At 46.0% G+C, this 26,937-nt stretch overlaps 1 protein-coding gene across 2 annotated transcripts in view; it reads left to right on the top strand.

Annotated features, from left to right (window-relative positions):
* The window catches only part of Tead1 (TEA domain transcription factor 1), a 228,319-nt gene that overhangs the window by 159,137 nt on the left and 42,245 nt on the right, over positions 1-26,937 (top strand). The window contains exons 3-6 of one of the 2 annotated variants that reach the window (XM_057778411.1): positions 8,159-8,223; positions 10,616-10,678; positions 10,768-10,830; positions 26,154-26,288. In XM_057778411.1, coding sequence (XP_057634394.1) covers positions 8,159-8,223; positions 10,616-10,678; positions 10,768-10,830; positions 26,154-26,288 — 326 coding nt within the window. The remainder of the gene's footprint in view (positions 1-8,158; positions 8,224-10,615; positions 10,679-10,767; positions 10,831-26,153; positions 26,289-26,937) is intronic. The other variant, XM_057778412.1, reaches the window with a different exon arrangement.

Raw genomic sequence — 26,937 nt, 5'->3', positions numbered from 1 at the left:
GCAGTGTAGTGTTTAAGCCTCATAGCCATGAGGAGACTGGGCACCAGGTGAGCACACAGTCCGACACCCAGCCAGGGTGTCTTTGGAGATTCTTCAAACACTATAAACTCCTCGAAGTGGCACCACTTTACTCTCGTCTCGCCTGTGCTCCATCAAACCCACCCCTTTGGTCTGACCAGTGGGTGTCTTTCCCCTTGATGGGCCTCCCCACTTCCTACCATGCCAGGGCAAATTGCCATAGTGGTAGTGGCTAATGATTAAGCCTTCATGTTAATAGAGTAAGACCAGTGACTGCCTCCTCTGGCCAGGACCACAGATGCATGCCTCCTTGACCTCTGCTGAGCTGGTGACACTTGCTTTGTTCCTGAAATGTCCCCCTACTCCTGAGCCTTTTCGGTATTAGTTTTTACATTCTAGAATGCTAGCTTTTCCCTCTCATTTAGCTGAACTCCAGTGTAATGCAAATGGTTAGAAGGCATGTTAATGCCATCCTGTCTGAGAAGGTCCTCCGTGAATCCCTCTCTCTGTGCTGTGTATGGCTGCTGGCACTGGAGGATAGAGCCTGCGCTTAACCTCTCTTCCCTTACCCCTTACAGACTCTGGTACTGTTGGAAGGCTTCTCATTGCTTCTTCCCACTGCTTCCTTTTCTTGCCTTCATGGTGATGGTCCATGAGCAGATGTGGTTATAGGGCTCTTTATGACTCAGGTGAGGGCATGCTCCGCAAACACCAAGCTGCTGGGTGGGACAGGCCGGGAAGACCTGCATACTGACCCAGACGTGTTTAGGAAAGGGGAGATCTGGGGGTCTATTACCAGGTCAGAATTCTGGAAAGATGATGCTGTCAGAAAGGTGGATGGACTCTAGACATGCAGAATATGCAGGAACTTTCCAGTTCATGAGACCGCTTGACCAAACTCAAACTGTCCTTAGAGAACATCCTAGTAATTAATTGAATAGCGCTTTGGTCAAGATCAGGATTTGGGGTAGTGTGTGACTAACCCTATAGCTATACCCATAGATCGATGACCTTCTGATAACAGCATTGCTCAGATATGGCACCTTACATCTGAAGACAGGGGTGGGGGTCCTCACATTGGTAGATCTAGTGGAGGATGAAGGGCAACAGAGGTTTCCTTTTAGTCCTGGGCCTGAACCCTTTCCATACTTCTGAGACCCTGGGAGCACTGCCTAAAGTTGAGTTTCTTTCTGCTGGCTGTAGCGGGGACATTCTATTCTCCTCTCGGCAATCTGACTCCATTCAATAACAAAGTGGCTCTTCCTCTGTTAAAGCTGAGTGTCTCTGGGCTACAATTTGTAGCCACAGACCCAGAATTTGCTGAGCCTCAAACACAACCTCGAGGCCACTTTCCTTCACATGTACAGCCCACAACAATGTTAACCCATCTCCTCTGGTTTTAGAAACCCAGTGTGAACTCTGCTTTCCAGAAAATTCTCTCTATCTTGTCTCTTAGCAAGAAGGTACACTATAGGCAGGAAAAGGCAGAGAGCATGACTTCTGTCAGACATTAAATTTAGACATCTAAGGACTGGGGAGGGTGCAGGATAGACTAAGCAGTTCAGGCTGTATGGGTTGTGACCTTGGCCTCCTGCCTGTAAGAGAAACAACTATGGTCACAACTTTTGGTCTGAGAACCAAAGAGGGTATGAGGGTGTGTGTGTGTGTGTGTGTGTGTGTGTACATCTTTGTTGGAGTTGTACCATGAGGTGACATTTAGCGACAATACTCTTGAGGAGCAGGGGCGTGTCAGGAATGCTCAGTGTGGCCTGTATGTAGCCTCTCAGCTTCTCATGGGAGCGCGGAGAGTGGGTTTAGCAAGCTCTGGGTCTGGGGCGGCCAGTGTGGTTTACAAGAGTCCCAGGATCCTTCTTGTTAGGATAAGGTTTTTCTGTCGACAGTGGTCAGTGGTCAGCATCGCCCCGCCTGCCGGATTGGCCTTGTCATTCTAGGTAATGATATGTTCCAGAGAAGCTTTAGGTGCCTTCACCACACAACAGAATAACAGGTCTTGGTGGCTGGGGACAGGAAAGGGGGCGTCTGGGGTACTACACACACCTGTATTAGCGCACACATCTGCAGTCTCGGCTCTTGGAAGGTGGAGAAGGAGGTTTAGGACTTCAAGGTCACCTTCCTGGGTTACAAATGAGACCCTGTCTCAAAAAACCTAAACAAAGAGGACTAATAATAATAGTCCTGACAATCCCTAATACAGGGATCTGGAGTGCGTTTGAAATTCAGTGGAAATTGTAGGTCTGACCTCATGTGACAGGTTGTAGTCAGACCTTGTGTGTGTGTGTGTGCGCACGCGCACGCTTTAAAATGTGCTGCACTCCCTGCAGGCCTCTTGATAAAGGTATATTTATTTTAAAAATGCATGAATTTCATGTCTAGTTATGGGTCCACCCACAAGATATTTTTTTCATAGATGTAGTTATTCCCAAAATCTCAGAAAAATTCACTATCTAAAACCACAATTGTTTCAGATAGTGTATAGAAACTGTGTGGGGAGATTGTGTGAAGTTAAGTTTACCTTGCTGGAAGTCCATTTTACGATCTAATGTTCACAGAAGAGCTGGAGGAGCAAGAGCAAACGTGTCTAATGGCCAGTGTTCTGATTGTGGATGCTCAGCAAAGACCCTGGAGTGCAGACTGGGTGCCCCTCCCAGTTACTGCATTGCTGGATTGTTGTGCTGTCTGTCCCAGCTCTTGAATAGGAAACTTACACAGTCCAGTTGAGGGTTGGTGGGCCCTATTAACACCGTGCTTTGAGAGAAGTGGGGGACTATGTTGGTGGCTTCGAGGGTAAAAGCAAGCACCAGGAGCTGAGTTTGGATCCCCAGACCCTACTGTTTGTGTGTGTGTGTGTGTGTCTGTCTGTGTGTCTGTCTGTGTGTCTATCTTTCTATCTATCTATCTATCTATCTATCTATCTATCTATCTATCTATCTATCTATCTATCTATCTATCTATCTATCTATCTATCCATCCATCCATCCATCCATCCATCCATCCATCCATCCATCCATCCATCCATCCATCCATCCAAAACGGGGTTTCTCTGTGTAGCTTTGGAGTCTGTCCTGGAACTCACTCTGTAGACCAGGCTGGCCTTGAATTCAGAGATCCGCCTGCCACTGCCTCCCAAGTGCTGGGATTAAAGGTGTGCGCCGCCACCTGGCATAAGACCAGGCTTTGGGGATAGAGTGAAAGAGACACAGGAGGACTGTTGGGTCTTGCTGTTAAGCTAGCCTAGATGATAAATGCTGAGCTGAGTTCAGGTTTAATCAGAGACCCTGTCTCAAGGCAGTAAAGGAGATGGTGCTAGTGCAATATGAAAGCATTCTTCTTTGGTGTCTAAGTGCAAACCCCTGAATCGTGTGTGCCCCCCCCCCCCACACAGAAAAGAAAGAGAAGTAGCACTCAGGGTGCCCCGCCAGTGCCACAGAGAAATGGTAGACAGTTATAATGTCACTCTTGCTTTCCAAGTAAGTGAGACTATTTTAATTCAGGCAAGAATTAGAAATAAATGTAGAAAAATTTAATAGACTCAACCATACCATTTCTATTTTGGCTTAAAGGATTTCTATCTATCTGCTATTTTAAGTAATTTAAAATAATTTGATCCAGGTAATAGATTATCCTGTACTTCCAAATTAAGCCATATAGTACAGTAATTGAGTTAGGTGGAGAGGGTTGAAATCACACAGTTTACCAGCTATATTAGGACATTGCTTGCAAGAGAATTGCTCAGGCTTATCTTAAGGAAGATACTCTGCGTAAATTAAAACAGGCGGTTTTAATATCTAAAAGAGAAATAATTCTGAAGCAGGGCATGGAAGAAAATAACCCAGGCTTTTAATTCCAGCATTTAGGAGGCAGAATTAGGGGGATCTCTGTGAGTTCGAGGCCAGCATGGTCTACAGAGTGAGTTCCAGGACAGCCAGGGCTACACAGACCTCTAAAAATCAAAACAAACAACAACAACAAAGTGGTCTTGTCCATCTCTGGAACAAAGACGAGACAGTAAGATTAGGCTCTTCTCTTCTTATTTTAACGCCAGGTCTCTGTGTAAGCAGGCTGGTACCCCACACACCCGCCTTTAGCTAAACCTTCAGTGGAATGGCCAGAGAAGCGGGCTCAGCACATCCTTGCGGTAGAAGCCTTTGCAATCACTTTCCAGCATGATTAAAGCACAGTGCTGTTTGAGTAGGCTGGGGGGATCGTGGGCGCTTGGGGCTGCCCTAGATAGCTAGCTTTCTTACTCCTTCAGCCCGATGCTACAAGAAATCGAAAATCATTATGTCGGTATCATGTCACATCTCCCAAGCCAGCTTTTCTGTATTCACAGAAAATAAGCAAGTTTGGGGCAAGAGCCTCTTTTGTACCACCTGGACAAGGCCCAGCTGAAATTGCATGTCGCACAGAGCCCTGACTGCTCAAAAAGCCCTGAATGACTGCCCAGAGAGTATCCTGGGCTGGAGGGTGCTCGGCGGGTCTGTGGACATTGTCATTCAGGTCTGGTTTCTAGTAATTAGGCACTCCTGCCCGGGCTCGGCTGTTAGTGAGCCTTTATGACAAATTGCGAAATCTGCACAGCCTTCTGAGAGATGGACAAGGAGGCCCAATGGCACTACAGGAGATATTGGCAGCGAGGACTCTGACCGGGGATGCTCTCTGAAGCACTCCCCCCATACCGAACCTAGAAGTCCTTCTCCTCTAAATGCACCGGAAAGTGTACATTCAGTTACAGAGTTGGGATCTGAAAAGATTTTGACAGGCTGGACTGATAGACTCAATTTAATAAGGTGAAATGGGAGTAGAAATAAATGGAAAGTTTTTTTTTTTATTGGGGGTTTGAAAAATACCAGCAGTTCTGCAAGGAGGGGGAACAGAGTGAGGGGTGTAACTGAGGAACGGCCTTCACATGGTGGCTTACAGCCATCTAGAACTCCAGCCCTGAGGGATCTGAGATGCTTTTCTGGCCCGGCGTGCACATGATACACAGACATGCAGATAAAACACCCTGATACAAATGAGCAATAGTTGTGTACACCTTTAATCCTAGCACTCAGGAGGTGGAGGCCGGTGGACTTCTGTGAGTTCGAGGCCATCCTGGTCTATAAAACAAGTTCCAGGATAGCCAGGACTGTTACACAGAGAAACTCTGTCTCAAAAACAACCCATCCCCAACAACACCCACATACCTAAAATAATAAACTAGCGGTGGGGGACAGCATCACCTGAGTGTCTAGCCTGAGAAGGTGACAGGCACCTTCACCTGCACAGCGTGATCCGGAGACAGGACAGTCCAGGACACAGAGTCTCCCTTGAAAGACAGCGAGGCATTTGTGTGAAGGCCTGTAAGAGCAACTGGGGGAGTCTGAAAGATGACAAAGTTAAGAAAAACCCTGTCTAAGTCAGGCCCTTCCAGCAGGCCTCTTCGTCTGTTCTAAACATGTTGACTTTGGCGTGGGGCGATTGTTTGTTTGTATTTTGTTTTTGTTTGTTTCAGAGCAGGGGGTTGGTGACCCAGGGTACTTTGTGGCATCATGATGCCTTTGCCCTCTGTGCTGTGTGTGTTCCGTGAGGTCTTGAAACAGATAGCTGATGGGCCAAGTCACTGTAAGGCCACGGACGTTTCAGGCTGTAATGAGCCATGAGTCAGGGCTTCTGTGAGCATAGTTTACTTATTTTGCCCGGGCAGGGATGTAGTCACCGTCTTGCTAGAGGCAGAGTGTATGTGGGTGGTTAGTGACTTCTTGTTTCTTTGGTCAAGTATCTGACAGAAACAACTTGAAGGAAACAGGATTGATTCTCATCTTAACGGGAAAAGCTTCCTGCTTGGCTCCGCTTAATTCTTTCTGGTATGAGCTTATGGCGGCCACTTCTCACCGGGTGCCCTCTGGAAAGAAACAGTATTAAGGTTTTTTTAACCCTCAAAGCCTGCCCCTGGTGACCTCATCCACCAGCTAGAGGAAAGCACTGTTTACTTATGTTACTCTGTGCCCAGCAAAGTGCTTGATACCCAGGAGAGCTTGGATAAGAAGATAGGAGTTCATGTTGGGGCATACAGTGAGTCTGGAAAACCCGACACAGAGTACAGGCCACAGTGCCATGACCTGGTGCATTGCCACTTCCAGTGTGTCATGTTAATGCTTGCCTTAAAGTGATGCAGGGACCAGGTGGCGGCGGCACACACCTTTAGTTCCAGCACTTAGAGGCAGAGGCCTGTGGATCTCTGTGAGTTCGAAGCCATCCTGGTCTACAAATCAAGAACAGCCAAGGCTACAAAGAGAAACCCTTTCTGCAAAACAAAACAGAACAAAAAGATGCCAGATCTAGCTCAATATGGCCAGGAAGCACAAGCCAGATGATTGACTTTAGACCTGATCTTTTCAAAGAGGCAGATTAAAGGCCACTAAGTTCTGAAGCTGTGTGGTGTAGAGTGTTTATAGATTTATACATCTGGGTCCTGGAAAGGTATGAAGTGACTCTTTGAACCACTCTTAGAAGGCCCACACTTTCAAGAATGGTCCACACTTCTTTCCCGTGGTCCTTTGCTTCCTCAGCTTCTGGGAGAATGTTTTTTCTGTCAGAGTGTAGTCCTGCAAAATGTCAGGATTCTAACAGCATAAGAATGAGAAGTTCGGGCCAGTCCTGGTGGCACAATCCCAGCACTCAGGAGGCAGAGACAGGTGGATCTCCGTGAGTTTGAGTCCAGCCTGTTTTACAAAGAGAGTTCCAGAACATCTAGGGCTGTTACACAGAGAAACCCTGTCTCAGAAAACCAAAACAAAGCAAAACACACACACCCCAAAGGTAAAAAGAAAAAAAAGAATGAAAAGATTTTTTTGTTCAGATGTTTTTCCTAATTCAAGGCTATAAGGCTCGGAGAAGGTTGAGTCACTCCCATCCCTCATATATACACAGGTGAGAATAGAGAGCTGCTCATGCAAAAACCACATTTCAGGGTCTTCGGCTTCCACATTGTTGAGCTTCCTTTCATTGCTGTTCTTGACAGCCACAAAAGGCTCACTTGCCTGTGTCTGTAATGAGGTGACCACAGGGAGAAGCTTGGATGAAGAAGAAAATGACATTGAGAAATAAAGACTAAAACAGAACCGGACTCATTTTCTTTCAGGAGGGGGGAGGAGAAAGACACAGACACCCCGACCAACTCAGCGTTTTTAGGTGAAAGCCAACAAGAACACAAAGACTTTTGTTCTAAGCTTTTCTTGTGTTTTGTGAGACAGAGTTTCTCTGTGTAGCCCTGGCTTTCCTGGGTTTTCCTCTGTAGACCAGGCTGGCTTCAGAGATCCACCTGCCTCTGCCTTCCGAGTACAGGGATTAAAGGTGTATACTACCATGTCCAGTTATACTGGCATTTTCTTATAAGATACTTTTCAATTCTCGGTGACTGGACAAAATTTAAAGTTCAGTGAACTTTATCTTAATTTCCCCTTAGTAAACATTTTTTTCTCAGACAGTGTACTATTTTTCTGTCAGGAATAAACTGAAAAAGCTCCAATTAGGAAAAAAATCAAGGTCTCATCTATCCCAGACTGATCTGAAATCTCTTACCCTTCTACCTCCACCTCCCAAGTGTTGGCTAAAGGTAACACCATTGCTTGGTTTAAATGTTTTAGGGAGCTAGCCCAGGGCCAGGCAAGTACCCCACTAGCTGCCCCAATTCAAAATTCTGTTCTTTTAGGATTGATTTTTATTTGATGTATGTGAGTTTTCTGCCTGCATTCATTTATGTATATATACTACCTGTGATTGTGCAAGAGCAGCCACTGGCCTTAACCATTGAGCCACCTCTCCAGCCTTTCCAATCAAAAATTCTTGAATCCTGTTTCTGGTCTTAGCTTTTAGGGTAGTGCTTTGTAACCTGTTGTTCTCTCCTGCTTTGGAACCGCATATCAGATACACTGCCTATCAGATATTTACATTATGGTTCGTAACAGTATCACAGTTACAGTTACAAAGTAGCAGTGAACTAATCTATGGTTGTGGTCACAGCATCGTAATAAATTGTATTAAGGGTTGCAGCATTAGGAAGGTTGAGAAGCACTGTTTTAAGGTCTTTATTTATCCTTAAGTAGTCCTCCTTATTATAAATTCTTCTTTCTTGCAGGCAGAAATGAATTGATAGCCAGATACATCAAACTCAGGACAGGGAAGACAAGGACCAGGAAGCAGGTACAGTACCCGCCTGCAAGGTTTGCATGTGAGCGAATGGCCCCAAGACCGTTGGGCTGCCTTGGCTGCTGTGCTTCAGCAATAGGAGCCCCAGTCCCAGTGCCCTGTAAGGAGTCTGCCCTGCTCTGTAGGTGGCCTGGAGTGGCTTTTTCCCACTCTTCATTTCTGTGGCCTGAGCATGCACTAGTGTGATGTCATACACACGTGGCATGGTTCACTGCCAAGGCAGTATCTGAACCTCCTCTTGCTAAGGTGTTTTCAATCCTGCCATTTTTCCCCCACCTCCCTAGTTGCAGAAGACTGCAGGTGCACTTCCCCTGGCAAGCCAAGAGGTTTGGAGGTTCTGTGTATTTTAACATCCTGAAACGATTATGTAATTATCTCAATGAAGTCCCGCCAGTGGCCTTTAGCAGTGGCCTAAAAGCGATACTGAGCCATACACTTCCAGGGCACTGTGGCTTTTTTAGCAATGGCCTTATGTCAGCCTCTGCTGCTGTAACTGAAGCAGTTACAGTTTTTATATGCTGCAGAGCAGGAATGGGACTTCTCTTCTGACTCTGTCCAGGGCTCTATCTTCCCTGGTTCTTTTGGACACAAAGCCACCCATATTTCTGATGGGATCAAATTCACAGTTGGAATGGGTGGGAGATGAGTCTCTAAAATCAGAAAAAAGGAAAGTAAAACAAATAACCCATGTGATGGGTGGCTCGTTAATGGGAAAACATGTATATGTTTTTTAATGTTAACCCACATGTAATGGCACGGCACGGAGTTCAGCAGCTGCAGCTAACTAGGTGTGGTAGAGTACACCTCTAATCCCAGCTACTTGGGAGTCTGAGATGTCTGGATCTTTTAAGCCCCAGTTCAAGACCACTCGGGCAGCATAGTGAGAGACCTCATCTCGAAATAACTAAAGAGAGGCGAGGGGGCGATGCCTGAGCCCTGAATGCAGCCAGCTCAACCTGGTCTCCTTAAGGCTGAGCTGCAGTATGCGCACCCTCCTGCCCCACCCCTCGAGAAAGCTTACCTTTCTGGAGTGTGGATTGAGGGGCTGAGCTGTCCCCCAGAAATGCTGCCTGTGCTGACCCCTAGCTGAGTCAGCAGACAGAGGCAGGCACTGTCTGTCTGCTGGGGATGCACCCAGCTATGGCCCTCATTGAGTCGGGGCATAGAGGAGTCTGGGTGAAAATGAGTCTCCACAGGAGCCAGATGGAGGGGGTGAAGAAGACGGGGGAGCCCCTGTTTCTCTGGAAGCGGGAAGAAAGTGAATTATTAAAACTCCAAAACCAAATTTGACCACCAAAAGATCTTTACTCCTGCCGAGTCCTGCTGTTAAGAGTCACTGGAGAGTTTGAGATGAGTAACTGCCCGAAAGCCTATGGCCTCGAACTTGTAATGGGAAGGAGGTTGACAGTCTCCTAACGCAGACTGACAGGTCTCAAATACTGAACTGGCTTTTAGCTGGTGAGCTCTGGTCATTTGCCTGGCGACCCCTTAACTCGGGGCTTTTTAAAATTTAATCAAGTCCCACTGAAATAGATGCTGGTTTGCCTACCCGGTGTGTGTCAGAGGCCTAACTCATCGCCATCTTCAGGGTGCCTGTAAGCCACATTTGGCGACACCTCTCCAGCCTGCCGTGCAGCAGAGCGGAGTGGTTTTTCCACCCAGATTTTAACCGACTGCCCGGTCCGGCTGGCTGGCTGTAGTCACACATTGCGTTTTGTAATAATATGCAGATCCTCTTGGCACACAGGCGATTCCCGAAAGAGTCGAAGAGCTAAAGACATTTTAAAGGCGGGGGAAAAAGGCTCTGCTAACTGGGTCCCATTTCTCTTGGTGTCAGTATTATTTCAGCGTTTGCCACAGAACCTAGAGTCCTCCAGGAGATCAGAACTCCCTCACAGCCTCAGCTTTGATTCTGTAGAACACGCTAATTTATGGACAGTCCGCTCTAAATTGAGAAAGGGGTATTTTTTTTCCTCTCCTGACACTGAGGTGTAATTATTTTCATTTCCCTCTACCCCTGCCTTTTTAATTTCATAAAAATGCTCTCCCCCTCTCACGGCTTTGCAAATGAGGTTTCCCCCAGCATTTACCTGTGATCTCTTCAGGTTGGGAACATGGGAAGTGAGCCCGCCCAAACTTCTGAATCAAGTCCCTACAGTGAGGACCCCGTCCAGAACGCTTTAGATCAGTGCTGGGGGCTTGGTGTCTGGCTGGGACTGTCTGTTCCTAACCGCAGAGCTTCGTTGAGATGCAAATAACCTCCCCTACCCCGCCCCTCCCGAGGAGTAGCGATTTTATATTTGATTTCCTTTTTTTTGTTTGTTTTTTGTTTTTTTGTTTTTGTTTTTCTCGTTTTGTTTCCCCCGCATAAACCCGAAAAATGTAGGTGTCTAGTCATATACAGGTCTTAGCAAGAAAGAAAGTTCGAGAAATTCAAGCCGCCATTAAGGTACGTCTGGCTTGCCCAGTTGTAGGGGGCTTTTCATCTCCATGGTTACAGGCTTTTCCTTTGTTTTCCTCCCTTCCCCTACCCTGCAGGTGTCTAGTCACATTCAGGTTCTTGCCAGAAGGAAATCTCGTGATTTTCATTCCAAGCTAAAGGTATGCGCTTTTCTGCTTTTTGGCTCGTGGTTGCTATGCACCTCACTTCCTGTTTTCCATGGTGACTGGTGAATGCCTGGTGCCGGGATTCTTGTAACCTAGCTTCCTAGCATGTGAGAGCTGTTTACATTTCTTTGTGTCTAATCTCTCTGTCCTGGCCTCACGTTAAACTCTGTGTGCGCGTGTGTGTGAGTGTGTGCGTGTTCCCAGTAACAACGCAATCGCAGCAGAGAGCTGGTCTTGATAACTTCAGCACAGAAACATGATTATAAATAAATAAATAAATAAATAAATAGGTAAATAAATAAATAAATAAATAAAACTATTCTAATAACCGCCCTGTAGCACTGAGCTAGCAATTTGCACCCAGAGAAACAGTTCATATATACTTTAAAAAGAAAAGAAATAAATCATTCCCTAGAGTTGTGAAATGACTTTATAACACACATTTAGAAATGACTCTCCTTTGTATTTTTAAACAAATGCTTAGGGGACTGGAGAGATGGCTCAGTGGCTGAGAGCACTGCTGCTCCTCCAGGGAACAGAGGTTCAATTCCCAGCATCTTAGCTGCACCCTACAACCATCTGCAACTCCAGTTCCAGAGGCTCGGATGCCGTTTTCTGGCCTCTGCCAGGAAAACACACAGGCACATGAATAACAGTAATAATAATCTTAAGAAAATACATTTTCATATATGTCATTGAACACAGTATTTCCATCAGAAAATATTGTCTGACGTGTTGTTTATTTTAAATAGGTCTCTTTTAATAGAGAAGTCTAAACCAGGCGTTGTAGCTTTTACTGGTGATCCCGTTACATAGGAGGCAGAGGCAGGGAGGACTGCTACAAATTCATAATAGGGTATCATCTCAAAAACAGAGGAGAAAGCTACACATATGGCCATAGCCCCCCCCCCCCCCAAAGAAAAATGAATCTTGGAGATAGCTGAATTCTCAAACTTGTATTCCGGTTTATGTAGAGCTTTTTATATATGTCTTATTTAAAAATCCTCTCCACCGGCACACACAAATCCAATCAGGCCAAATCAAAGAAAATTAAAATGCCCATGTTTTAATAAATGCAGCACTCTCGGGGGTGGCCAAGAGCATGGCAGGAGAGACAGAAAACTGAGTAGCACATGCAAAACCCGGGACCACATGTTCCTCCTATTGGCCTCCACTTAAATACCCTGTGGGAGTGGTTGGGGAGGTGTCAGGACCTGGCATGCTGGGATTTGGAGTCCAGACCCACACAACTCCCAGGCCAGGGGACTGGGATGGATGCCAGGGGCTGGGGTTATGTTCCCAACTTAACATCACACCTCTCATATTACTTCAAAATTTAAGAATTAAGGCATTGGCAATTTTAAATTCCGAGTTCCTTTTCTTACTTCACAGTTCATAGTAAAGTGTGTACAACTTTTGCGTTTCTGCAATGCACTAATCTACAGCCTCTGGGAAAATCTTTAGTTCATAGTAAAAATTAATTTAAAATCATGGTGTATCAAATGTTGCTATTCTCACCCGCCCCCATTACATTTGTGGTTTTATTCCACACCGAAACAATGTCATTTCATAGTGCTGAACACTGGGACCCCTTTCCTAAACCCATCAACTTTAAAAATGCAATCCAGGCCAACTGGCATAGAGCTAGGATAGGGAGGGACAGAGGATGTGCGCTCTGCAGTGGGCAGCATGCTCGCTCGCTCGCTCGCACGTGTGGCTGATGGTGGCTGGCTTGGAGCTGCACTGGCTGAGCAGTTGGAAGGCTAAAGGAACTTTCTAGACCCTGCTTTTTAACCAGAGGTGCTATACTCTCTCTGTGGATGTAACTACCCCAGCGCTTGCTCAAATTCTCACTCTGATTCTCATTTCTCTAGGCTAATGAATTAATGATGTACAAAGAAGTTTATAGATATCAATTTTGTATTTCCATCTGTGATGTGACAAGCTATTTCTCCACTTGTGTGTGTTCCCTGTAGGCTTCTAGGGTGGGGGTGAGGAGGGTGGAGGTGGGAGCTGAATGAAAACCTCAGAAGGTAATAAAAAAACTTGTCTAGCTATCTCCTTGAGGTATGAGAGATCTCTTGGAGGCTTTTCAACTTTCTTTAAATCAAACGTGTCATGATGTTATGCATACACCTGCATTCAGACAGACTTAGTTGTTTTTATATATTTGTTCTTAAACAATAAAAAAAAATTTGCTTTCTCCCCCACTTTCAACCCATTCTTGGGGGTTGGCACAAGGGGGCAGGCTCAATATTTGAGCCCCAGAAATGCCACTGCCTTTCAGTGGCTACTTTCATTCTTTTCTTCCACACTATTCTTGTATAAATAGAATGCTCACAGGATGGTGGTGGCACACCTTTAATCCCAGCACTCAGGAGGCAGAGGCAGGCGGATATCTGAGTTCAGTGCCAGCATGGTCTACAGAGTGAGTTCCAGGACAGCCAGGGCTACACAGAGAAACCCTGTTCTTGAAAAACAAAACAAAAAGAAAGAAATAAAAGAAAAAGAAATGGAGTCCTGTGTCTCTCCATCACCTAATTCCTATCAAATGTTATAGGTGTGGCACTCATTGGTGGGCTCTTGGTGACCATTCCCTGTCCCAGAACTAGCCATATAAATGGGACTCTGAGGTACAGGGCACTGTTGACTGATAGCAGGAAGAGCCTTGATTCGATGTGGAGGAAGCACCAGGAGCACACGCCTGAAGGCCTGTTAGTGCCTGGGATTTCAAGGACACATGTTTGATTCTGATGCAGAACCTTCTGTGTTCTCTCATTGAAGCCCACAAGTTTGCTGTACATTGTTCTGATTTTAAGAAAAAGTATAAAGAAATTATGGTTCAATGGGTCAAGACCCTAATTGACTTGACAGAAGCTACCAGACCTCATAAAGAGCTAGGGAGGGATTTGAACTTGGCTCTTTCTGAATCTTAAACTAGCAGAAGGCTTCATGCCAGCATACTATAGAGAAGCTGCCACCCCTCAGTCCCTGGAGCTGGACACACAGCCCTTCCACTAAGAGCCTACATTGAGGCTCCTCATATATAGAGGTAGATTGGAGTGAACACTTGTGGTCACCAGTAGCTTTGTGGAAGATGGTGCCTTATCACCCTCTGAGGACCTCAGGACAGTCCAGGAAAAAAAAGGCTGACTCAACGTTGGTATATCTGCTTGCCAGTTGTGTTCCATGGACATTTCAGTCTGATGTTATTTCACTGGCCACCAGCAGAACATGGGTTCATGTCTGCAGATCTTGCGCGTGGGGTGGGGTGGGGTGATCTCAGAGTCCTCTCTCAGCTCTCTCTTCTGGTATCCAGCAGCACACTGGGAAGACACAACAGAGGCGGGTGTCTTCCCCGAGTTCACCTTGGGGACAGGCTGATTGTCCTAGCTGAACTTTCACAGTAACTGACGAGATAAACTCAGCACACAGTTGGAAGTCATCTTGAAGAATCACATAAATAGCTTCCGGGTATGCAGTGGGGGTGGCAGGGAGCAGCCAGGATTACATGAGCTGTTGTATTTTCCTTGAGAAAGATGGAGGAGGCTTGTTGGAGAAGGTGACAGATGACTTGGCTACCACTGGTCTATTCTCATTGGCAGCACCTTTTTCCAGGCTATTCCTCATGTCTCCACATACCCAGAAATCAAAGTGGGGTGCGTGTTTGGAGTGGGTGGGTATTGTGAGTGACGGGGTGTGTGTGCGTGTACCTTCTGTAAATACTAAAGCCAGGATCTCATTTCTTTGTCTTCCCACAGAGTTGACAAAATTGGCATGTGTACAACTGGGTCCCTGCTGGGTACTCTTCCCCCGAGCCTACTTGCTTTAAATGTGTGTGTTTTTCGTGTGTAGGCGACACATATATGGGGGTCAGAAAACAGCTTTCGGGCATCTGTTCTCTCCTTCCAGCGTATGGGGCTCGTCAGGCCGTCACCTTTACCTGTCTCTCCATCCCAAGCCTAATTTCTCCTCCATTACCAGCACAGGGTGAGAGAGAATTCCTTAAGGTTACTGGTTTTCCAGCAGCTCTCTTGTTTGCTGGGATAAACACCATGATGAAAGCAACCTGGGGAGGGAAGCATTTATTTCAGCTTCCAGCTCTCAGGCCATGCCCCATCGCTCATGAAACTCAGGGCAGGAGCCTGGAGAACCATGGAGGAATACGACTTAGACTGATTTGTTCAGCCTGCTTTCCTGTACAACTCAGGATCACCTGCCCAGGGTGACATCGCTCCTAGTGGACTGGTGCTCCCACATCCATATCAATTATTAATCTCGAAAATGCCCCCTTCTGACAGAGGCATTTACTCAATTGAGGTCCCTCTTTCTTAATGACTCCAGCTTGTGGCAAGCTGACAGGGCACCTCTCCCTTCTTTTGCAAGGATATTTGTGGTGTGTGTGTGGGGGGGGGGGTAGATAAATGTTGACGTTGGGTGTTTTCCTCAATTTCTCTCCACCTTTTATTGAGGCAGAGCTACAGATCTCCCTGATTAGGCTGCTCTGACCATGCTGCTTGCTCCAGGCTCCCTTGTTTCTACCCCCCTGTGTGTTGGATTACAGAAAAGACCCCCCTGCCATGTAGGTGCTGGGGAATTCAGACTCAGGCCCTTACACTTTCATGGGAGATGTTCCTCCACTCACATTCATCTTCCCAGCCCACTTAAACAGCAAGCCTCATGCTTTAAGTTGAAATTGTAGCATGGAATATCAAAGTGGATCTAATTGACATCCACCCTCCCAGATCCTTAGCTCCAAGTCGTTCTCATTGGCTGCTCCAGGGAGTATAGTTTGAGAAACCACCATTCCTGCCTCAGGCAGAAGGCCACGGAGGTCTCTAACCTCGGGCTGTTTTTTTTCAACCTTAGTATCCCACATATAATGCCTGTTCTTGACATGTTTCTCTGAGCAAAAGAATGACTCATGGAGGTGACAGAGCCTCTCCTGACATTCTCATTGACTGTGTTGCTATTGACTGGTTCTCAGAGTGACTGTAGGCTCAGTCATCTCCCAGGTATGCAGACTCTAAGTCAGTCTCCATCTTAGCATGCAGGAAGAGGTTCTGTTGAACTTTAAAAATAAGGGAGTGATTGCTTCACTTAACCTCTGGGGTTTCTTCAAATCTGGTGCATTGTCGGCCTTGGCCTTGTAGAACTGGTAATCTGGGGAAAACATTAAACTTTGTGCTAATTCCCTGGTCAGTTTCCCACATGAAACAGGGCCCAGAGAAGAAAGAACATATGATCTGAGGGTAGAACATTGAAGAAAATTCTATGGAGTGGATCCAGGTAGACCTGGGCAGAGGAAGCTATTAAGTTTTCATATAGGTAGGGAATCTGGAGCACCCTGAAGAGTACAGTGGACCATGATTAAAGCAGCCCTGCGTCAGGGCACTGAAGTGGGAGCTGCCCAAGGTGCTGGGAAGCACCCAGAGATTATTCAGAAAGCTCTTCTGAAAAGACCTTAAAGCTTGCTCTATCCTAGGTATATAGTAAGAGAGGTCAAGTTAGAGGCAGCAGCCTAGTGCCTGGCCTATGACAGTGTGGTAGAAGTAGGTGCGTGGGCCAGGGACTCTTCTACAGCCCAGGCTCTACTCAGGTGCCTTCAGTTGTCCCTTAAGGTCCGCCTCCACTCACTCCCCACTTCTCCTGCTATGACTGCTTTGGTCTCCTTCCTCAGAGTTTTTAAAGAGAGAATTATGAGTACTAGTTCTGTTCTTAAGTCTATAAGATGTATGATGGGCCGGGCGGTGGTGGCGCACGCCTTTAATCCCAGCACTCGGGAGGCAGAGGCAGGCGGATCTCTGTGAGTTCGAGACCAGCCTGGTCTACAAGAGCTAGTTCCAGGACAGGCTCCAAAACCACAGAGAAACCCTGTCTCGAAAAACCAAAAAAAAAAAAAAAAAAAAAAAAAGATGTATGATGGAACTGCTGAACAAGATTTTTTAAAAGACTTATTTATTTATATACTTTCTGTATATACGAGTTTTGTCTACCTGTACGTCTGCTTACCAGAAGATGGCATCAGGTTCCATTATAGACAGTAGCGAACTGCCCTGTGAGTCCTGAGAACTGAACTCAGGACCTCTGGATGAGCAGCCAGTGCTCTTAACTGTTGAGCCAGCTCTCCAGCCCCCTGAATAAGATTTGTAGTAACACATTTAAAACGTATCTTGTTAAGAGCTGGGAAACGGCAGAGTCAGGAAAGTGCTTGCCAAGCCAACCGGAAGACCTGGGCTTAGATCCATAGCACCTATGTAAAAGCTGGTACGGGGCACACATCTCTAATCCTCATGCTGTGGAGCTCTCTTAGGAGCCAGCCTAGTTTGTCTAAGAACAATAAGGTGGAGAGTGATTGAAGGTGTGTGTGTGCGCGTGCACACACGCGGTGAAGGAGGAAACCCTGAATTTCTTATAGTTGGGTTCTTTCAAAGTAACACTGATTACCTGAGAGCATGCATTAGTATTAGCTATGAAGGTTTTATTTTAAGATTTATTTATTTATTTATTATATATACAACATTCTGCCTCCATGTATGCCTGCACGCCAGAGGAGGGCACCAGATCTCATTACAGATGGTTGTGATCCACCATGTGGTTGCTGGGAATTGAACTCAGGACCTCTGGAAGAACGGCCAGTGCTCTTAACCACTGAGCCATCTCTCCAGCCCTTAACATAAAGTTTTTACTTTTTGCTAAATTTTAAATCTTTAAACGTCAGTACATGGTCAGGGGTGCTTAGTCCATACCTGTAATCACAGCACTGGGGAGACTAAGAGGCCCGGGGGATTGTCACAAATTTAAGGTCAATCTCCTGGGCTGACCATAGCTACATCACAAAAAGCAAAGCACAATACTTGGGTTTGTGTACTCACTCCAGAAGTGACTTTTTGCTTCCTTTTGCTGTTGTTGTTGTTACAGAACAATCAAGAGGGAAAACATTATTCTGTACTTTTTCTGATTTCTTCCAACCTCCCTCCCTTCTTCCCTAACTAAACTTAGTCCCTTCCCCTGCTTCCCCTACTCCCCAGCCTTTCTTTTGTTACTTTGATAAAACAAAACCAAGGGAAAACTCTCTCCCCATCTTGCTCTGAAGCTGTATTAAGCTGGATGTGGCTCGTTGTCTACCAAGAATTCTTGCTGTTGCCCTTGACAGCAGCTTCAGAAGACAGACTTGGTCACTTGGTGTGACCCTAGGCCTTGATCATGTGGGAGAGATGCAGGGTGGCCCAGTGAGAGTTAGCTGGGATTGTATAGCCCAGGGCGAGCTTGCCGGGCATGGTTGGATCCCTAACAGTGTGAAAAGGAGACCAAGTATCAGAGAAGAGAGGATGATGTCAGCCATTTACAGACACTCACAGAGGCCATCGTGGTAGAGAAAGGAATGAAAGGCATTTGTGACCAGAGCACCAAGACAGTGGAAATTCACACAGGCAAGGGTTTATCTTATCTTGATCAAAATGCCTAAGAAAGGAGCCAAAGTGCCTCTGGGAGCTTATCCTTGAGGATGCTTCCCTACTTTGACAGAGCCCCTGGGACCCAGGACTCTTCTGCAAGTGGGCGTGTTTTAGATGGACACCCCCCCCCCCCCCCCCCCCCCCCCCCCCGCTCTGTTGCTGTCCTGATTCCATCAGCAAAGCAGAAGGTCGATCCATACAGTGTAAGCAAGAGCCCTCTAGGTCTGTAGCCTAGGTGGATGGAATTCACAGATGCCAATTTGGAGCTGGCTGTTTGATGTTGTCACCAGCTGCATTTGCTGCAGCAGCACCTGCCATCTGACACCCTAGTCCCCTGCTCTTTAGAACCCTACCAAAATCTCAGCTAGGGTTGTAGGAGGCAGCATAGTCGTCTGAGGACCTGCTCACAACAGTTGAAATTCTTTCCTTCTCTGAAGTGTTTTACTCTCCACAAATCTATCCACATTAGCTCTTTTAGAGATTCTGCAGATTGAGACTCAGCCTGGCATGGGAAAATAATGCAGCTGTGTTTTCCATGTTTTGCATATTTTCTTTCTCTGTGGAGTTCCCACACAGTGCCTTTTGCTCTGAGTCTCCTTCACCCCAGACGTCCAGAACTATCAAGGCAGAGACCCTGGAATTTATGCCTTGCTATGCAGATGGCCAAGGGAGATGGACCGGAGGCAGCTCTTTTACCCCACGTTTGTGTTTAAGTGATTGCACAGCATGAGGAAATAGGAAGAGGAAAGGAGGCCTCGCTCTGCCCTCACCGTGGAAGGACTCTGTCTTGGGCAGATTTGTTCTGTGTCCGGCTGTGGCATGCAATGAAGAAAAGCTCCCACCCACCAGTGCCTCATCCAAGCCGCCTGTGCCTCTGATCTATCCAGCAACTGAATTATTAGCTATGCGAACTCCACTGAGGCCTTCATTTCTGCCCTGGGGCCCTTGTGATTGATCTTCAACAGACCTTTCTTTCCAGTCCACCATTCCTTCTAATAAGCAAAGAACTTAAAGCTCAAATTATTGATATTATTCTTTCAAGTTCAAGAACTTTTTGGAGCATCACTCAAGTATAGCCTGCTGCATCCAGTTAGTGTGAACAATAAGGCATACTCCAGGGGAGACAGCCGTGTGGCACTCCCTGTGGTCCCTGGGCCACACGAGGAGTGGGACCTGAACAAAACACAAGGTTCCAAGCCTTGATGGGAACCTGCTCCTTCTAGCTTTATCTTGGGTTTGAGAAATCGTCATAGCCTCCTTCAGGTTCCAGTCTTCAGGTTCTCTTGCATTCATTACATGAATCTTTTGGTTTCAGAGGCACAGTAGCTGACGTGGGGTGGAATTAGAATCTCCACCAGGAATATGGCAAAGCAGGACTGACTTTGTGAGGGAGCCCAGCATTGAATCTGTTTGCCTCTCTATGCAGGCTAAACAAGACTCAGAGATTCTTTTAGGGTAAACTGAAGCAGCTCTGTTTTATGTTTTTATCTAAATTGAGAAATCTCTTGCTAAGCAACCTCCAAGGTATATCAGAGAATACTCTAGAATAACGCTGGCAACCAAGATTGTGCACTGAAGGCCAGAGCTCCTGAGCAGCAGGTCATGGTAGGGGAAGCCTGGATGGTGAGCAAGATGGTTGCCATCTTGTCTGATCCTGGCTGCCCTTGCTCTTACTTTAGCAAGGAGGCAGAAAGGGCTCAGAAAAACTTTGTGACCTGTTTGGGGTTACAGATCTGACCCTAATCTTTAGCCTGTCTGGTGCCAAAGCAAGTTCTTTGCAGAGCTATGCAGAAGGATTCCGGTGACTTGGTGCTGTGCATGGATCTCTCCAGCTGGCCTTTCTCTGAGTTTGAGGGAAATGGCGAAGACACGCAGTGAAGGCCAGCTCCCATTCCAGAGCTCAGCTGGCCAGCTCCCAGATACAGGACCGAGCTCCAGAACGCAGCTGGCCCACATCCTCGATTCTTAGGACCGTCTCAAGGCTCACCTACCCAGCTCCTCATTTGCGGTTCTTTGTGAAGCCAGGGGCCTGCATCAGAAGAAAAGAACCACTGTGGACAATGACACAGAGCTAAACATAGCCCTGTACATTTGAAAATGAACAATGTGTAAAAGCCTTGAAAAATTTTTTCTTTGATGTGAATGGAGTCTTCGGCATTTCAGAATACAATGCGATGAATTAATTGCTCCTCATTAGGCAGCAAGTCAGGCCAGCGCTGAATGTGGCTTCCCTCCTCCTCAGTAGCTGTGGCCTGACCAGAGTCGCCCCTTTTGTGTTTGCTCCCGCCTTCTGCAATGATAGGCAAATTAGAGATCGCTGCTAGAAAACATTCAAGTGCCCCATCCTTTGCCCAGACCACCTTATGTTTTTGTGATGTTTATCTGCTCGGGGGTCACGGTTAATTATTGCAGAGGTCACATGTATCCACACTATGCTTGATGAGACACATCTGCAAAAGTAATTCTTAGGGAAGTAGTTCATGTTTTGTCTGGTAGAAAGAATTTTTTTCCCCCAAGCAAATTGCTGTTTTCTCTCCCCTGTGTTATAATTTTATTTGCTGGGGAAAGCATGTTTGCAGGAAATTATATAATAGCTTATGAGAGCTTTTTGCTCTTGGTCTGTATGACTTCATATGTATTTTCCCGTGCTAATGCTAATTTTTCCGTATGAATAAAACAGATTGGGATCTAAATTCCTAGATAATATAGCTCATGAATAAATTGGTGTGTTGTATCATTTGTATATATACTCTGTATATTCTATATGGGTTATCTATATATACTATATATAACATGCTGTTCATTAATGAATGGCAGCTGAGATACACTACAAATAGGCACATGCATATTCATTATCCTCAAAGTTTTTCTCTGGAAAATGTCTAGAGACAATGAGATTGCTTTTGCAAGCTAACTGTGTGCTGGCAAAACAATGAAAAAGGAGGGAAAGGTTCGTATGATGATAACTAGAGTCTGGTTGATACAGGGTCCTGGACTTGAAGAACGCCCTCTTCAGCCATGTGCATTCACATTGCTGCGTTTCCATTATATTACATACAGGCATTTCCCTAACACCTCGTCCATTCTGATCACAAAGGGGAGGCAGCCAGCAGATCAGAGCTTGTCTTCACGAATATGAAAGCCTGTGTACTAATAGTTTGTGAAGTTTCAGGCTGAGGAGTTTGAGTGGCTCAGCCTGTTGGACTGTGCAGATGGGGCAGGGCCGATGAGGCCCTTGAGTGTGGACGGCATAAATTAAATAGCAAGGAAGGGAGGGTAGATAATGAGGTTCTTTCCTCTAGCCCAGACTTTTCCAGCATCTTTGGCCCATGTTTGCTACTCTCTGGCAGTTCAGTGGGCCATGGGCTCAAGAGAAACAGGGAGTGTGAATTTGTTCCCTTCCCCCAACTGTTTCTCTTCTCCTGTGTACACATACACACACTCGGTGTTTCCTGGGGTCTAAGACAGGCAGCGCATAACTCAATATTGACTTACTGCAGTGTTTCGAGATAAAACAGTACGTTCATCCTTTGTAAATCTCATCCTCATCTTGGAAACATTGAGAGGTGCAAATACATCTTAGAGTGAAATTAATTTGGTGTGTGAACATAGCTCGCATTTCTTAGACGCAGCACTGAGACTTGTGTCGTCCATCAGCCCCTCTTCTTTTGTGTGAGGGTGAGCAGAGCCAACAGATAAAGACCAGGATATTATCCCATAGTGACACAGGCAAGCAATTTACCCGGGTTTGACACTCGGGGTGATAATTTTTCTAAAGCCAGGCGCATGTCTCTGTGCTGCAAATGACAGCTGAGAGATTGTCTTTCCGAACTCCCATCAGGGTAAGAGGGTCTGCAGCCAGGCTCTTATCCTGATTTTCGTGTAGCCCTGCCAGTGCTTATTATCTATCTCCGGGGTTGCTTTAGATTATAGGACCCCTCCCCCAAATGCAGACATGCACCCACCACAACCCTTTTAATTTTCCCATGTATATTGTGATGAAAGACCATTGCTGTGAGATCTATAATGAATAGAGTATTTCTGCCGAAAATGGCAGGAAGTCACAAGTGTAGACATTTCAGTCCATTTACAGAAAATTGCCTGTTCTCAGGCAGGTGGGTCAAGTGTAGGAGCCTCTAGTGGAGATAACATTTCCGCCCCACGCTTGGCTTTCTGTCATGACAGGCAGCTAAGAGATGCTCAGATCTGAACAAACTACGCGGTTGCTTCTGTTGATTAGTTCACTGGCCTTATAGATTATGATATGCTGGTTATAATGGAATTCACCAGCCACTCTCATAGCTACACATGCCTGCATTTATAATGGAGCCAGGAGGGTGTAAGAAATTCAGGTACAGTTCTTCCTAAGTGAAGAAAGTGAAGGGCCTGACTTGACTTGCCCTGGGTAGGACAGGAAGCCAGGCACTTGAATCCCTCCCTACCAGGTATAGTTCACTCCAGGAAAGCTCTGGGTACTCCAGACATCACAGAGACAATGCCTCTGCTCTCCTGTATTTGTTTTTTATTAATGTACCTGCCAGAGTAGCCAGTGTGCTTAAGTAGATGAGCCAGGTCTTGTTCTGAAGCTGTGGAGGTAATCAACAAAGATAGTTTTTTTTTTTTCTCCCTTCATGCTGACTAATTTCTTTGTTTCAAAAGAAGGAGAATGTGGCTGGTGAGATGGCTCAGCAGGCAAAGCACTTGTGCCAAGCCTGATGATCTGAGTTCCAATCCCAGGGCCTCACAGGATGGAAGGAGAGAACTGCCTCCTGCAAACTGGCCTCTGACCTCCACATGGCAGTACATACATACTTAATAAATGTCTATCAAGCCTTCATGGGAGTTTGAAGAACTTTTGAACATACCTAGCAAAGAGAAATGTTTCAAGCAGGTCTGTTGTATAAGGAGACTGCTTGTTGGTTACTGGCTGCTCAGCCCTGAAATAATCACATAGAAACTATATTATTTAAATCACTGCTTGGTCCATTAGCTCTAGCTTATTATTGGCTAACTCTTACATGTTAATTTAACCCATTTCTAGTAATCTGTGTATTGCCACGTGGCTGTGGCTTACTGGGTAAAGTTCCATCTGGCTCCAGTGGGCTACATGGCTTCTCTCTACTATGCCTTCTTCCTCCCAGCATTCAGTTTAGTTTTTCCTGCCTAACTCTGTTCTACCCTATCAGGCCAAGCCAGTTTCTTTATTCATTAACCAATAAAAGCAACACATAGACAGAAGAACCTCCTACATCACAGGTCCTCATAGCCAGTAGATTGTGGAGATTCAAGAAACTGGTTTCTCTCTGGACCTGGGCTTTGGTTTCACAGGCCATCCCCTAAAATGCACCAATCCTATTCCACACTAGGCCAGGCAGACACACCCCTCCCATCAGCATCTCATGGACACAGAATTCACAGGTCTCTGAGAGGCTGAGGACTTTTTCATGGAGCAGAACCAGGTCCTAGAGTGGTTCTGTTCTTCAGAATTCACTCCAGCTGAGCAGCAAAAAGTCTGCCCCCCCCCCCCCTTTAAAGTACCAGGTCTGGGTCCTAAAGAAGTTGTAAATCATAGGGAAGACACCTATGGCCATTCCTCTGCCATTGCCTCAGCAAATTGCCCAGAGACTTTTCATAACCTCACCAGGGATGGGCCCCAAGAAAATCTAGCAAATGCCGGGCGGTGGTGGCGCACACCTTTAATCCCTGCACTCGGGAGGCAGAGGCAGGCGGATCTCCGGGAGGTCGAGGCCAGCCTGGTCTACAAGAGCTAGTTCCGGGATGGGCACCAAAGCTACAGAGAAACCCTGTCTCGAAAAACCAAAAAAAAAAAAAAAAAGAAGAAGAAGAAAAAAAAAAAGAAAATCTAGCAAGTATGTGTTGGTGTTCTTTCCTGTGAGTAGAGCCATTCTTACTGCCCATAGATCCCTTCTGAGGGGAGGAGTGGGGCCAGGTGAAGCCATAGGGCTTTCAAAGTAGATTGACTGGCACTGACATATGTGCCTCTTGGGCTCAACTGTGCTGTAGGACACATAAATGCTCCCAGTCTATCATAAAATTTTATTTACTTGCGCGCGCGCGCACACACACACACACACACACACACGTTTATAAATAGCCTTAAATTCTACTTGCATCAACTTCAGGTTAGACAGGCTTCAGATTAGAGGTTTGACTGGCTAGCCAATGAAGAGATCCTAAGCATCTTTCCTAGTCACACTAGACCATTCTAGCAGGGACCAGCAATCAAGCAAGTGTTCCAGCCTTCACTGTGCCCTTGATACAGAAAGTGCCATGGCATGGCAGGTGTCCTCAGTGTGCCAGTGCAGCCTGGAGAGCCGGCTCAGGGCTCACTAGCTCTTGAGTATAAAATACAGAAATGTAAAAATGCATCCTTAGCTCCTCCTGTTCTCCCTTCTTATTCTTCCACAACTTGTAGTAGGATGGTTTTATCCTTTGCAAACCCGTCTCTTGATAATGAGCTTTTAGAAAACACTCATGGTGTCCTGGTGTGCTGGTGCAAAGTGCTGTCCACATTTTGAAGAATCAAATGCATCCTTGTTAGAAGCTTCCAGAATTGTTTCCGAGTCTGATTCTTTCTCAAGCTCCTCTTAATCTTCCCTTTGGCGGCTTGTCCTGTTTATCCCTCACCTTTGGTTAACTGTATACTTGGAAGCTGCCAGGAGGCTGACACTTGGTGTCGTCTCAGTCACTGTCCCTCACTGTACACTCCGAGAGGCACCTTTGTAGAAGGTTGTTGGTGTCACTATTCTGTTCCTGTTTCAGTGGCCTATAGGCTCTGAGTACAGACTCTCACACCTCTCAGGCCTTGCATGTACCCATGGGGCTTGCTACACACAAGGCCTGACCATTGTTTCATTTATAATGGGGACACCACATAACCACATAGTCAGGGAATTGGGGGTTGGGAGTGTTATGTCAATGATGGTTGTTGGATAACTATCTGTGTGGTACCCTAAAGTATAGAAAATGCCCACATTCACATTTTTATAGCACCCAAATGTTGTGTTTATACATACTATTTTTTAACTAAAGAAGAAAAGTAACCCTGCCTTTGTACGTGATTCTTTTAACAAACTGTTTATTGTTGTATCCAGGTAACAAGCATGGTAAGTATATCCTTTAAACTGAGTATCTGTATTTTAGCTGTGCTTGGCAGACTTTTTATTTTGGCTAGCTTTGTGTTACCAGTCTTGGCTTTGTAGAAAAGAATCCATTTAGGAAAGGAACTACTGTAGCATCACCTACACTGTGAGCTTTGATAAAGGAACCACTGTAGCCTTAGCCCCATAGCATGTGCCCCGACAGCATGCTGCTTGGCTGCCCCCTGCCTGTCTGCTGCTTCTGAGCTGCCCCTCCATAGATGCCTTCTAGGGTTCCTGGGCCTTGAATGATAACCAGCAGGGCCTGGCACCATGGCCCAGTGACAGCAGGCACCCAGGTAGCGCTCCTTACTTTCTGTGGATGGCCCTGCCTCTGCTGATCACCGTGCTTCTTACCTCTCACTTGAAAGCAGGGTCACCTTTACCCCTAGTGTGATAAGTCATTGAGAATTCTTTTGGAAGTAAAAACAATGGATACATTGTTTACCTTCCTGTCTATTGGAAAATGGATTAAGGGTTTAAAATCCAACCTTGCCCCTAGGTATAGCTTGCGAGTAGCCCCAGTTCCATAAGTCAGAGTCTCAGCCTCGTGGCTGTGTTGATTTCTCTCCATGCATGTGTGCTTTCCTGGCCCCCGTGTGGCTCTGTATTGTAGTCTTTGTGCTCATGGCTGTACTGTTTGACCCACATGGTAGTTGTGTGTTCTGTATTAAGTCCGTGTGTCACTGTCGTCTTCAAGGATCAGACTGCTAAGGACAAGGCCTTGCAGCACATGGCTGCCATGTCATCAGCCCAGATCGTTTCGGCTACTGCTATCCACAACAAGCTGGGGCTGCCTGGGATTCCACGCCCCACCTTCCCGGGGGCACCGGGGGTAAGTTAGGAACCGAATCCAGGAATGGTGGTTTATTGGGTATGATGGTATAGCTACTCTTGAGGCTGATTTAGGAAGATCATAAATTTGAAAGCCTGTTTGGTCTACATAGTAAGTTCAAGGTCAGACTGTCAACTTGATGAGGTCCTATCTAAAACTAGAACTATAAAAGGGACTTCAGTGAGGATGTGACTCAGTGGTAGAGCACTTGCTCATATATTAAGCCCTTAGGACAATCCACAATATCACAAAATAAAATAACAGATGGTGGATGTACAAATGGATAGACAGACAGACAGACAGATGAATAGATTAAAAGATAGGTGATACATGGATGATAGGTAGATGGGTGGATGGATGAGTATATATAGATGTTAGGTGGATGGATAGATAGATGGATGATTGATAGATGATATATTATGGATGGATTCATAGATATGTAAGATAAGGAAGGTGAGAGAGATGAGGCTAGAAAGAAAAGAGAAGAAAAATGGAAATAATAAGAAGAATAAAATAGGAAGAGATAAATGTTTTGTTTTTGGTGTTCCATTTAGTTGTTACCTGCCTCTTTCACTCTTTCCTGCTTCTTGGTCTCCATCCCTGTATCCTTAGGATCACTTTCTAGCAACCACAGGGCAGCTCCTGAAGG

Source organism: Chionomys nivalis, chromosome 8 (assembly GCF_950005125.1).
Source record: "Chionomys nivalis chromosome 8, mChiNiv1.1, whole genome shotgun sequence".
Classification (NCBI taxonomy): Eukaryota; Metazoa; Chordata; class Mammalia; order Rodentia; family Cricetidae; genus Chionomys; species Chionomys nivalis.
The sequence above is the reverse complement of the archived record's forward strand: the minus strand, read 5'-3'. Positions and strand labels throughout refer to the sequence as shown.